The sequence below is a fragment of the Schistocerca gregaria genome, chromosome 1 (assembly GCF_023897955.1).
Source record: "Schistocerca gregaria isolate iqSchGreg1 chromosome 1, iqSchGreg1.2, whole genome shotgun sequence".
NCBI classification, from domain to species: domain Eukaryota; kingdom Metazoa; phylum Arthropoda; class Insecta; order Orthoptera; family Acrididae; genus Schistocerca; species Schistocerca gregaria.
This window is the reverse complement of record NC_064920.1, coordinates 1,173,695,026-1,173,709,021: the sequence shown is the minus strand read 5'-3', so window position 1 is coordinate 1,173,709,021 and position 13,996 is coordinate 1,173,695,026. Positions and strand designations below refer to the sequence as shown.

General features: G+C 40.4%; 1 protein-coding gene across 4 annotated transcripts in view; it reads left to right on the top strand.

The window, feature by feature from the left end:
- LOC126284387 (arylsulfatase B-like) overlaps positions 1 to 13,996 on the top strand; it is a 174,539-nt gene that overhangs the window by 35,032 nt on the left and 125,511 nt on the right. The window contains exon 1 of one of the 4 annotated variants that reach the window (XM_049983289.1): positions 9,066 to 9,463. The exons of 2 other annotated variants lie outside the window; for them this stretch is intronic. In XM_049983289.1, coding sequence (XP_049839246.1) covers positions 9,444 to 9,463 — 20 coding nt within the window. In that variant the 5' untranslated portion in view covers positions 9,066 to 9,443. Of the gene's footprint in view, positions 1 to 9,065; positions 9,464 to 10,460; positions 10,685 to 13,996 lie in introns of those variants that run through there. One more of the 4 variants, XM_049983280.1, reaches the window with a different exon arrangement.

Genomic DNA, 13,996 nt, shown 5'->3' with positions numbered 1-13,996 from the left:
ACCCTCCCAGCATGTCCCAGCATGAGCCACCCACTAGAGGTCACCTGTACGAAGTGCACAAATTGCACAGTCTCCATTGCATCATCTCCTGGTGACTCACACCTATATATGTGCAGAGCAGTGCTGTCCCACATTCACTATTTTCTTTTAGTTTGTACCACTCTGTGTATCACTTATATTGCACCTTCTGTGTGATTCTTTTGCTTTGTCACATGTGGAGTGACATTCCTGGTATTGTTCAGAGGTTTATGAATAAAGCCATTTTTGTGTTACTTCAATCAGTTTCATGTAGTACTTGGTTACTTCATTGGAACTGTGGGAATTCCTGTTCAGAATAGTTGTAATGAAATGCAGAGAGTAGATTAGAGGAATTCCCACCCATTTTGTTGCTTAATAGGACGCTACAACGAGATTCATGAACACATTACAATAGCATACAGCACACCGAAAGTGTCAAAGTTGCTGTCCTCTTTGGAGCTCAACCACTGACTGAAGAGACTTATTATCTCACAGTTTTATTTGACACTGAGACCCTCACAGAACACCCATTCCCACCATCCTTGGAGTGTCATCATTCTTCCTCCTTTCTCAGAAGGCTCCTGCCATGTGTCGGCACTCACATACAAACTTCAAAGAGCCCATGCTGTAACACTAAAACGTATTCCTTTACCCATAATATATTACACCCTAGCACCTTGCACAATTACTGATAAACACACCAGAATTCCTCTGTCACTTCTTTGATCTCAGTGCACATGGTACCACCCAAATGGGTCCAGCCGCCTTCTAATGTCCACTCCTATACTCCACTTCTTCCTCTTTGTGCAACAGGCAAGGTGGCGCAGTTGTTAGCACACTGGATTATCGGTCGAGAGGACGATGGCTCAAACCCCTGTCCACCCATCCTGATTTAGGTTTTCTGTGATTTCCCTAAATCACTTCAGGTAAATGCTGGGATGGTTCCTGTGAAGGAACATGGCTGACTGCCTTCCCCATACTTCTCTTGTTTGATGGTACCAATGACCTCACCGTTTATTTATTTATTTAGTCCTTCAAATTCCATATGTATAGAACATATACAAGGATATTGGACATCTTTAGGTATTTACAAGATAAAATACAGTTTGTATTGCAATCCTCAGGACTAGATATTGAAGTAATTTAGCAAAGAATCATACATACAACAAACATTAGAGGCAACATACAAAATAAAATATGCATAATGCATCTTTCGATGTTCTCACCTGTTTCATGTGATGGTCAGATTCTTGGCTTGTATTATATGCATGTATATCTTCATTTTTAATAAGATATCTCGGTGTCTATTAATATAGTGTTTGATGAAAATTGATGTTTTGTAGATCAAAATGCAAGGAAGAGGAAGGAAGTTTTTTGAATATGAGTCTGCATGATTATATATTGTTTACCCCTTCAATAATTCTTAATATTCTCTTTTGCATCTTGAAAAGTTAAATATTTGTTGTTGCATTGTCCCAGAAGATTATGCCATATTTAATTAAAGAATGCACATAGGACTAGTATACATTTAACAGGCTGGCTTTGCTGCAAAAAGTTTTTAAGATCCTTATCATGTAACAGGCTTTGCTTAGTTTTCTTTGCAAATATTCAGTGTGTACCTCCCATTTTGTGTTGTTCTGGAGCCAGAGTCCCAGAAATTTTGTGCTGTCTTTTCTTTGTTTATAATTAGCTTGTTATAAATGAACCACTGTTCATTGTTTGGATAGCGGAGTCTTTTAGTTTTTCTTCTGTTTTACCATTAATAAGGAAGATTGTATCGTCTGCAAATTGGAGGGTAGTTTGGCAATACTTATACATTAGTTCATTGACATAGAGGAGAAACAGAATGGGTCTTAATACTGATCCTTGAGGGACGCCATAGTTCACATTTTCATATACTGAATAGTAGTAGCTCATTTTGTTATGGTCAGTATGTCACACTTCAACCACCTGTTTGCGATCACATAGGTATGTCTTGAGCCACTCATTGGATATACCTCTAATTCCTAATTGGTCAAGTTCTGCAGTAGGGAATTATGGTCAATGACGTCAAAAGCTATAGATAAATCACGACATATGCCCGTCATAAACTCACTTTCATCTAGTTTAGATTTCATTAAGAAATTCAAAAATGGTACTTTCAGTTGAATAGCCTTTCCTGAAGCCACACTGTGAGGGAGAGAGAATTTTATTTTTATTTAGGAAATCAGACAATCTCTTTTTAAAAAAGTTTTCTAAAATTTTTGGAAATACAGGCAGTAGGGCTATTGGTCTAAAATTTGAAACACATTCTGGATTTCCTTTTTTGAACTGTGGTTCCAGTTTTGCTGTTTTTAAGCATGAAGGGAGCTGTTGCACAAGTGTGTCAAGGGTTCAGCTAAGGCAAGACAGCATTTTTTAATAAGTGCATCTGGTATTCCATCAATTCCACATGAGTACCGTGTTTTCAAGGTTTTTATAACTGATAAAGTTTCTTCAGTATTTGTGGGTGGAAGGAACAATGATGTAGACAAGAGATTCTAATACCTGTTGTAATCCATTTGTTCTTTTTGAAGTTAGGTTGAATTTTTTTTTATTTTTTAATGAAAATGAAGCTTCAAAGTATGACATGAAGATTTCCATGAATTTTTCAAACTTTTTGTTAGTATTTTCACAAGTATAGACTTCATACCAGGTTTCTTCACTTGGTCTCTGTATAAAAAGTTTATTTGTTTGTTAGTGAATTTCCTTGCTTCTTTTTAAGGCTTCTCTTTCTCAATTGTTTCACTTGGGGTGTGCAAAGAAATAAACTGAGCATAGTGATTTACATTTGTGTTTATTAATATCTGATCAATTGTTGAGCTAGTTGTTGGTGTAACTCTTGTAGGAGAATCTATGGTGGCTTTTATGTTATACGTTTCCAGTAGGGCCATTAAGGTTTATGGTGTTTTGAGATTTCTTGAAAATCAATATTAAAATCTCCACATATTATGACTGTTTTGTTGAAGTTTTTTGTAGTATTTAAAGCTGCTTCTAGTTGATGACATAACTCATTTAAGTTCCCATCAGGGCTTCTATATACACAGATGATTATTAATTTTAATGCAGAGAGTTCAACTTCGGATACTTCAAAAACTTTCTCTTCAGCTAACAGTTCAATGGGTTTTATGTTACAATAATCAATGCCACTTTTAACAAATATACATGACCCTCTATGACTGGATGTAATTCTAGAGAATGATGATGAAAGATTGAAGTCTGCATGTTTTGTGACTGACATTGCATCTTTAGGCAGCCAGTGTCCAGTTATACACATTACAGAAGGGTTTTTTAGCTCATCAGCACATACAATTTCAACTTTACTTAATTTGTTTAGCGATGATTGGACATTTTGATAAATCAGAATGAAATTAAAGGATGTTAGACTTTGGCATATTTAATTGATCCCTTACCTTTATCTTGTCAATAAAAAATCATTCAGGTGTGATGGAAGTACTGCTTTTCTTTTCTGGACTGCACCTATTCTGCAGCAGAATTTTCTTCTGTGTCTGGGTGCCCTGGTAGTTGTTCAGCTGCTGACCCTACTGTTGATAATATCGCTGCTGGTGTTAGACCTGGGTCTGGAATTGGTGGAACTGTTACTGCATTCATTGTTGTTGTTGTGCCTGAATATTGGAGGCACCTTGTTCCTTCTTTTGTTGTTGATTTTGGCGAGAGAGGTCTTGCTGGCGTTGTTTCCTTCGAATATTTGAGGGGCCAATCCAGGATGATTTTTCTTCTGAATGTTTGATGCCTCTTGATCATAATTTCTTCAATTTTTCCCACGAGCAGTTTTTTCCCCACGTTGTTAACGTGCAATCCATGTAATGTGTGGAATCTGTGGTGGCCGTGCGGTTCTAGGTGCTGCAGTCTGGAACTGCGAGACTGCTATGGTCGCAGGTTTGAATCCTGCCTCAGGCATGGATGTGTGTGGTGTCCTTAGGTTAGTTAGGTTTAACTAGTTCTAAGTTCTAGGGGAGTCCCATAGTGCGCCAGAGCCATTTGAACTTTTTTTTTTAATCTGCGCCCGGTATTGTTGACATTTACGAGTTCTACATTTCTGAAATGTTTGCAAAGTAATGAAATTTGTTGGTTGGCATTGATTATTTCTTTATTTACGCATGACCAAGATGGTAAGTCATGCTGATGTGGGATGTTCAGCAGTAAAACATTTGTGTGTGTCAACTGTCCTAAGCACCTTTTTAGTTCTTGTTTTGCTTTGTGAGTTTCGTTTTTGTACACGTCATTTGACCCACCAAATAGTACAACAAAGTCTTCAGAGGATAAGTCAGCAACGTCTGTGGATCGTACATGATTGCAAACTTCCGACATAGAAGCACCAGGCTTTATGTAAGCGATTGTTTGTACACTGGACTGACCATTCAGGAGGCGAGCAAATCCACGAACATGACTGTCTGCCATCACAACTACTTTTCTTCGTTTAGGTTTCTCTGCATGTTTAGAAGGCCCACCGGCGCCATAACCAAACAATTTAGTATCAGCGCTGGACGAACACTTGATATTTAGGTCACACAAGTGTTCAGGTCTTTCAGTTTCATTTCCTTTCATAACAGTAATTGAGTTATTAGGCATTCTTTTGGGTGTATCACTCCGCGTATTTGTAGTTTCACATTCAGCTCGGAAGTTATCTTTATCACATGCACAATGTTTCTTATCTTGCACAGTTGATTGCATACTGAATCTGCTTGTAAGCACGGTATTAGGCTCATACAATAAGCTTCGTTGAGAATGAGACACTTCGTTTTTCACTTTGTCTGGAATTTCGTGGTTACTGTGAGGCAAGTTTGCTGTAGGTTCACACTTTCCAGACGCAAGTATTTTTAGTTCGCTCATCAGAATATTAATGATTAGTTGCGGACTACTTACATCATCATTTAACTTTCTGATTTCATCACTACAATTCGCGCACACGCTGTTTTTATCGGTATAATCTTCACATGAACACTATGTACATCAACACTAGCCGCCATTTTAATTCCACTCCTTGGGCTTCGCTCTTCGTGCACCTGGGATGAACTCTGGAGCATCTCGGAATGGTTGCAGGCATCCAAGATGCACTATTGCAGATCGTGTTGGCAACTGTAGCCTAATGTTGAGTGGTGATGTTGTTTCAGTCCTTGATAAGGTCCTTGGTACCGCAAGCTCCTCGTGTGTCTCATAGCTTCATCCTGTGTCTCCAATATCTCTGTGTTTGCCCTCTGCACCGGTTTCCATACTTCTCTCACCGTTCTCACAAAATCATGGACCAACTCTCCATCCTTTCTCCTTCTTGCTGTAATCATATAAAATGATGATGGCCCTTTCCTGTCATGTACAACCTCTTATTGAGTAAATCCCGTATTAGTGTGGACCTTTGTGAGCTGAAATGACAAATGAGAGATATGTTTCCCACTCATTACGATGACAGTTCACATAGTGGCTTAATATACTTCTGATGGTGTGATGCCCCTGTTCCATTCCATCATTTGACTGTGGATGGAGAGGGCTAGTTCACAGTTTCTTCATACATAACAAGTGAAATAATTCCTTTATCAAGCCCAACATAAAATTTGTCCCTTGGCCTATAATCATAATCATAATCTCTGACATCCCAAACTTAAGTATCCATTCCTTGTGCGACTATCTGGTTGCTAGTTCATCTTAGCAATCATATCCACAATCCAAGAAAAGTGATCTATTATTGACAACAGGTAATGGTTCCCTGCTGGAGTCCAGTGAAGTGGTCATAACGCATTTACCCCTTAATTATTTGAAATGGCTTCAGTGCTTCTGGTAGTTTCTTTAATGGTATTCATTTATGATTTAAGTCTGCAGGCTGCACACAATACCTCACATACTGATCCACCGGGGCGGGGCGTGAGTCGTGCTTGGGTAGCTCAGTTAGTAGAGCACTTGCCTTCGAAAGGCAAAGGTCCCGAGATCCAGTCTCGGTCCGGCACACAGTTTTAATCTGCCAGGAAGTTTCATATCAGCGCACACTCCGCTACAGAGTGATAATCTCATTCTGGAAACATCCCCCAGGCTGTGGCTAAGCCATGTCTCCGCAGTATCCATTCTTTCAGGAGTGCTAGTTCTGCTTGGTTCGCAGGAGAGCTTCTGTAAAGTTTGGAAGGTAGGAGGCGAGATACTGGCAGAAGTAAAGCTGTGAGGGCGGGGCGTGAGTCGTGCTTGGGTAGCTCAGTTAGTAGAGCACTTGCCCACCAAAGGCAAAGGTCCCGAGTTCGAGTCTCGGTCCAGCACACAGTTTTAATCTGCCAGAAAGTTTCACCCTCTGGTTTGTTGCTCTGCACCCTCCATTACCACATAACAATAATCGTGCACCTCTCTCAGGACTTCCTTCTTCAACTTAGCTGGCACCAATGCCCATAGCTGCAACCTAGTAACCTTACAAACCAGATTGTCACACGTGCTGAACTGTATTCTTGTTTTGTGTAGTGTGAAGTCACTGTCCACATTCTGTGTTGCTTGCCATTCGGCAAGGTCATGACCCAATACTTCTGCTATCGCTACCTTTTTGCTTAAAGCATCTGCGTTGCTGTGTTTCTTCCCTGGCATGTGCACCATTTTGTAGCCAAACTCACTGAGTCTTACCACCCGTCTTTGTAGTTTGCTGGATGGTATTTTAACCGAAAATACCATTTCACAGTGACATGACTGGTCACTACCTTAATTCTTCCCATTAAGATAACACCAAAAATATGATCTCATATGTGAGGTTAAGCATCTCTTTTTCTGTGGTAGAATAGTTTTCTACTCTATTAAGTTGTGTCAATGCATAAGCTGCAGGATGCTCTCACCATTGATCTCTCACACAGAAGTTCCAGTGTTAATTGTTGCATGAACTAGAAGTCAGTAATAATACTCATCTGGATGTTTCAAAGAAATTTGTGGCCAACTTGTCTTTCAACATATCTTGGGGTATGACACTTCAAAAGGCTCTGGTGTTAAATGTTTCAATGGTAATACAGCGTCATGGTTCTTGTCATGTGCATTGTATCCAATAACTCTTGTTATAATCATTAATTTTGTAAATGATATTACAGCATTTCTTTTCTTTGTTGTAGATGTACAAAAATTGACATTTCATACTAGATACAGTAGTCACAGTTATCAATTCACAATATAATAGATAACCCTTACAAGAAAAATTAGTCCAACACTTAACCTTTTATGACTTTCCTCTCTCCATTACTCCCAAAAACTACTACTCAGAGATTAAACAAAGACAGCTCAACTTGACAAACTGCCTGTTGCCTTCTGTCTCAGGCTCTTAGGCTGACATTGATACGATTCTCTTTCTGATGTTTCACCAGCATCAGTAGCTACCATTGTCGAAATTTCTCCCTCCTCCATCAGCAATGGAGGGTGAAACTTTGACAATCGCAGTTGGTTAAGCTGAAAAAATGTCAGAAAAATCTTCTGATGAATATCAGCCGAAGAACCTGCGACAGAAGCCAACAGGCAGTTTGTCAACAAGTGGTCACAAAAGCCTTAAAAATACAACACAACTTGTTGGTGCAAAGCATCAAAGATACATTCATACAATATTAACATAATGATCTTTTCTGGTATTTATGACAAATTATAGCAGTTTTTATTTTTATGGACACTGAAATGTTATGATGGACTTCATGTAATTAAATATTTCGCAATGTAAAATACACACCAATTTTCAGTCAAAAGAAATAAATGTAATTTATACAATAATTAACATTTTAAAAAATTACAGATAAAAATGAATTTTCAAAATATTGCAGAACATATGAAAAAGAGAGAAATTATGAAGAAGTGCTCTTACACAATAGATTTGATTTGTAAAATTTCCTTACTGAATATCAGACTTGCAGTTTTTGAAAAAACACAGTTCAAAAATGGATAGAATTGTAGCCTTTGTTAAGCAGAATATGTACTATAGGTTACTACTGAACAGAGATCCCAGTGGTACAGCTTTGTTACAAGAGCAAAATTACACATATCTGTACTTAAAGTCAAGAGCGCAGCATACATTCTCTTAAATACTTCTCGCAGCCATTGCACATAGTTGAAACCGATTCCCCTATATGATAGATGCTTCCTCATGACAGCTCTATACTGGTGACAGGTTTCCATAGCTGTAATGTTTTCCCACTAAGTTCCATAACACTTTGCCAAAGGTCAATCCTGGCATAATGTTGATACAAAAAGCCTATCCCCTGTACCATGGTGTAACACCTGCTTACAAGAGGCACCATTGCCACACATTGCTTAAACTGAACAGCCTCTACCTGGAAATCTGTCTCCACTGGTCCCCATGGTCTTACATCGGTATATTCCACCTCACACAATCTATAGTGTGGTGGGTTCCAAGTACCCCTGTATAATACATCACCTGTTAGCACACTTTCCACCTCAGTATATGTCCTTCCTGCATCTAAGTCTAATGGGACTACCTTTTGCTGAACTTTGGGCTCTCTCTTGTATTTAGCAGCTGCTTCTTTCCTCCCTCTCCGTCCCTAATACTGTTCCCAAAATTCTGTTTCTCACACATATTACCTCCAGACCACTGAGCTGAGACTGGCAGCGCTGTCTGCCCATGCCCTGCCAGTCCACATCTGTAACTGCCTACATTTGGGAAAACACTCCAAGACTATTACATATGCCTGGTGACATACTGATCTCAAAGTCCTTTGCTAACCTGAGAGCAGAATGGAGACCCTTTGGAGTACTCGTGCATATCGTTCTTCATATATCAGGTGGTAAGCCCCTTAGGAACATGTCGAGCACTCTGCATCTTACTTCCTGCAACCAAATTTTAATTACTTCGTCATTCTCCTCCAGATTATGTGTATACACATTCATCTTCTTTATTGTATCAGCAAAATCCTCCAAGGCTTCCCCATGCCTCTTTGTAACAGTAATCAGTTGCTCTTGTAAGGGGTCAACCGCCGCTTACCTATTGAGAACAATACATCTTTGCCTAACGCAGATCGCAGTAGGTACTATCGATAGTCAAGTGCCGGGTGCTCTAAGTAGTCACTGTCGAGACTCCGAAGAAGTGTTGACTGCTAAACGAGCAGGGCGGATTTCGGCGGGACGGCCCACCACCTTTACAATCGTTTAACGGTTGTGTGTGTCACCCAACGCCGTGGGCCTGACCCTCAGAAAATACATAAATGGCATTATTTGAGTAATTTGCTGATGTGTTTAAGTGTTCATTTGTGCACCGTGATTATGCGACGGCCGCGCCGGGCACCCACGGTTTGGATTGCAGTGAGGACTGTGTATTCAGTGCTACATGAAGAATATTGGCGTGTGGCGACATCAATAAGCGACCTTTGATGAGTTAACCGTTGTTATTTCACCAGACGAAGGGAGGAACTGCCTCATTCGTGCTGTTTAGACAATATATGTGTGGCATTAACAACAAGTAAGTACAGATTATTGCTACCTGTCATCCTAATTATTTAAGTTGTATTTGATCCGAAATAGCTCCCGTGCAAATATTAAACGATCAGCCTTTATCAGTCAAACTATCCTAAGCTGTTAGGGTACAATTAACTACTTAATAACGGGGGTTAATAAGGGAGTGTTTCATCGTGGCGTTCAGTGAAAGGTCATTGAAATTTTCGGACAGACGATAAGAGAAGGAGAATAGCGTTAAGTGGTTTAATCGTGCTTACCGCCGGAGAACATTGGCAGTATTAAGACAATAAACTGAAGTTCAAATGGTAACGAAAACTTCACATTAGTATACGTATGAACAATTGGAAAATCGCGTGAAAAACAATCTTCGATAAACAGTACTTCACAATAGTTTTCATTGTGAAAATCTGTCTAAGAAATTTCGGACAGTGTATTACGACGTATTTGCAAGGTTGCAGGGTAATAGAACGTAATTTCGCCTCATCATTAAAACTAATTGGCAATATCGTACGACAGGAACAGTGTTAATGTACTGTATTGTGGCGTACAAACACAGAAATTCGTGTGAAAAACAGTGCAAAGTGAATATTAACGAGACGTGATCGATCGTATATTCACTACAAGCGTATTAGAGAAGTGCTATATTGTGACATTACGCAGGGAACTGGAATTTAACAGTTTTAAAATCGCGAAAATATGATGTGGACACACAAACTATTACGTAGGCTGTAATGCGAGTGTCTTAACGTTATTGTTGAGTAACGTCACGAAGTCTAGCCCAGCAGCCACGTCAAATAATGTCAAGTTATAGGAAGTAACTCGACACAGCACCAGTTTCGGCCGCGTGAGAGTTTCGACTGCATAGACCAGTTACACCACGCAGTAATTGACACCTCGTGGCGAAGGTACGAAGTATTCTGTCCGCAGCGGCATCTGGCCACCGTTCAACGAACTTCGACGACAGCGTCTGCTAGCGTCACGCCTGGAAGCCAGCGACAGCGACGCATCGCACAACAAACATTACCCGCACGGAACGAGAGAGCCTACGGCAGCGGCAACAGCGGCGGCGATTCGGCTGGTAGCGTGACCGCGTACCAGTAAACGCAACGCGCGAAAAGCATTGAATTTCGCAGCATTAGCGTCGTGCGATGAGTGAAGACAATCTGCCTGCGCAATAGTGATTCATATTACGTTATCTGCAGAACATGCAATCACATTTTGTAACGTAAGAAGAATTGCACAGTAATTTTTCCTTCCATTTCGGAATTTTCTGGTCCTGTAGTAGGGCGTCTATGAATCAGTATTTGTGTGTGTGTGTGTGTGTGTGTGTGTGTGTGTGTTCACTAGCAAGGCAGTTGCGAATAGATTTTAAGACTTATGCTGTAGCATTAACTGTTGATTAAAGGTTTTATAGTGTTAATTGGTGATGTTATTAGATTTTTGATGCTTTGGTGTGAGGTGATAAATATTACCATTGGTGTTTAATTCAGATAAGTCGATAAGATCTTGTTATGTCAAGTGTGAATAGCCATTGTTTCTGTTTTGAGCTAGTTTGCTGTCATTATTTTGTTTAAATTGTCAGATGGTGAAGAGTGTTACCCAAGGGTTAACTTATAGTATTGCTGGTATATAGCGTAAGTAACTAAACATATCTACTAAACCCCAGCAGGAAACTGTGGAGGTAGAAGATGGGAAGAAGGTGATGAGGCAGTGTTTCAGGAATCAGTGACTGTGGACTGTACATAGAAAGCACATTCCACCAATTACCTCGAGACATCAGTTAAGACCATGGAGTAATAAATCATACATTGTAGAGGGAGGACTAAAAGGCATGCTATTGGCGATATTAGAAAAGATGGATGCCGAAATTGAAGTTTCCAATCGGAAAAAGGAGGAAGCCAAGCAGGAAATCAAGGAAGACAATAAAGCAATCCAAGAAAAGGGTGAAGCCAAATTTGAAGCTACTAATAAAATAACCTGAGAAAAGATTGTCGCCGTCAGTGTGAAGATTCAGATGACGATACGAGAACAAGAAAATCGGAAGGGAGAATTACAGGATTATAAGGAAGAGGGGAGTGAAGGCAGACTCCAGTGGAGCATAAGCCTGCTCCGAGAGGATTCAAAGAAGATGGGTGAGGAGATAACTGAGAAAGCCCATGAAGAAGTTGGGAAAGAATTAGGGGGAAGGATCGAAGAAATCATTTAGAAGCAACAACAATGTGAAGTAGCTATTAATTGACTAGGCAACAGACAGACTGAATTAGCTCAAAATATACAAAATATAAAAGCAATGCAGAGGGAAGAAGAAAATAGGAGGATGGCATAGGATATGCAACATTTACAAGATGAAATCCAACGAAAACATAGGAGATTGACAGAAAGATTAGTAATGCAACACTAGATACGAGGGAAGGTAAAGTGATAACATTAATGAGTGGTGATAATAGCCATCCATAAGGTCATGTGGGACTAAAATATAAGCCAAAGGGATCACCACGTCCATCGATTTTTATGAAATGACAGCCATTTTTCCAACACATTTTCGAGACCAAGACAAAATTAGTTTGTGATAGATAGAATGGAAGGTGAAGCTTTTACACGGAGAGTGAAGAAGAAAGATGAAGTTAGTAGTTATGAGCAGTTTGAAGGAGAGTTTCTAAAGAAATACTGGTCAAAGAGTCATCAAAGTGCAACACTGGAAAAGCTGCTCCAATTGCAAGTCTCTTAATAATTGGAGAGATACCCTGAGAGAATGTGCTGAGCATTTGTGGAAACTAAATGAAACTTAAAGCAACCCTTAAATGATGAGGGACGGATGACCGCAGCAGTCTGGTCCCTTTAATCTCACAAACCAGCCAACCTTAAATGATGAGATAATGATTTCCGCAGTGAGTGTGGCCTGAGCTCCCAGTTGATGCACATCGACAGTGTAGAAAGATATGTATACAGCTTCTTTTCTATGTTTACTTCGTAGATTCTTACTTAAATTGCATGTGAGTTTCGTATAGGAGGTGTAATTTCGAATTTTAGTTACTGTAATCGTAAAGTCAGGCAGATTGTAGCGCAGTCGTTAGGCATTTGTACAGGTTAGTTAATACATTCTTTGTGTGTTTCCCTTGCATTATGTAGGCACAGACTCGTGTTTCAGTAACTGTTGTTCAACATCGATTAGAATGGACAGGGACTGTGATTGCTGTGTTCGGATGAGGGCTGAGTTGGCATCCCTGCAGGAGGTGCTGACTTCGGTCACGCAGCTTGCGGCTGTTGCCAATGGGCACCATTATGGGGAGCCGGACTTCGGTATGATGGGGATGTCAACCTTGTCCCGTCTGTCTCCAGATCGGTCTGCCGCTGTGGTTGCCCCGGCTGCTGCCCGCAGTGGGGCTGAGCCCTCACCTGTGGTTGATTGGGAGGTCGTTCCAAGGTGTGGCAGGCAGCGAAAGTCGTCCCCAGAGGCTGATCAGAAAGCCTCCCAGGTGCGTCTGACAAACAGGTTTCAGGTACTGTCTCTGGCTGAGCCAGATGCAGCTGCCTGCCCTGTTTCAGAGGATGATTCTCAGCCTTCAAGGTCCGGGCAATCATAGAGGGTGGGCTTATTGGTAGTTGGGAGCTCCAATGTTAGGTGCGTAATGGGGCCCCTTAGGGATATGGTGGCTAAGGAGGGGAAGAAATCTCAGACGGTGTTCAGGAAAGATAGGTTAGGCAGAATTGGTGGTGGAGTGTTTGTGTCTGTCATTAGTGGTTTCTCTTTTAGTGAAGTCGAAGTAGATACTCCGTGGGAATTGATATGAGTGGAGGTTATACTTAACAGCGAAAGTAAGTTAATAATTGGCTCCTCCTACCGACCCCCAGACTTCGATGATATAGTTGCTGAACAGTTCAGAGAAAATTTGAGTCTCGTAACAAATAAATACCCCACTCATACGGTTATGGTTGGTGGGGACTTTAACCTTCCCTCGATATGTTGGCAAAAATAATTGTTCAAAACTGGTGGTAGGCAGAAAACATCTTCCAAAATTGTCCTAAATGCTTTCTCTGAAAATTATTTGGAGCAGTTAGTCCACGAACCCACGCGAATTGTAAATGGTTGCGAAAACACACTTGACCTCTTAGCCACAAACAATCCAGAGCTAATAGAGAGCATCATGACTGATTCAGGGATTAGTGATCACAAGGTCATTGTAACTAGGCTTAATACCGTTTCTTCCAAATCCACCAGAAACAAATGCAAAATAATTTTATTTAAAAAAGCGGATAAAGTGTCACTAGAAGCCTTCCTAAGAGACAATCTCCATTCCTTCCGAACTGACTATGCAAATGTAGACGAGATATGGCTCAAATTCAAAGATACAGTAGCAACAGGAATTGAGAGATTCATACCTCAGAAATTGGTAAGAGATGGAACTGATCCCCCATGGTACACAAAACAGGTCCAAACGCTGTAGCAGACTCAACGGAAAAAGCATGCAAAGTTCAGAAGAACACGAAATCCTGAAGATAGGCTAAAATTTACAGACGCACGAAATTTGACACGGAC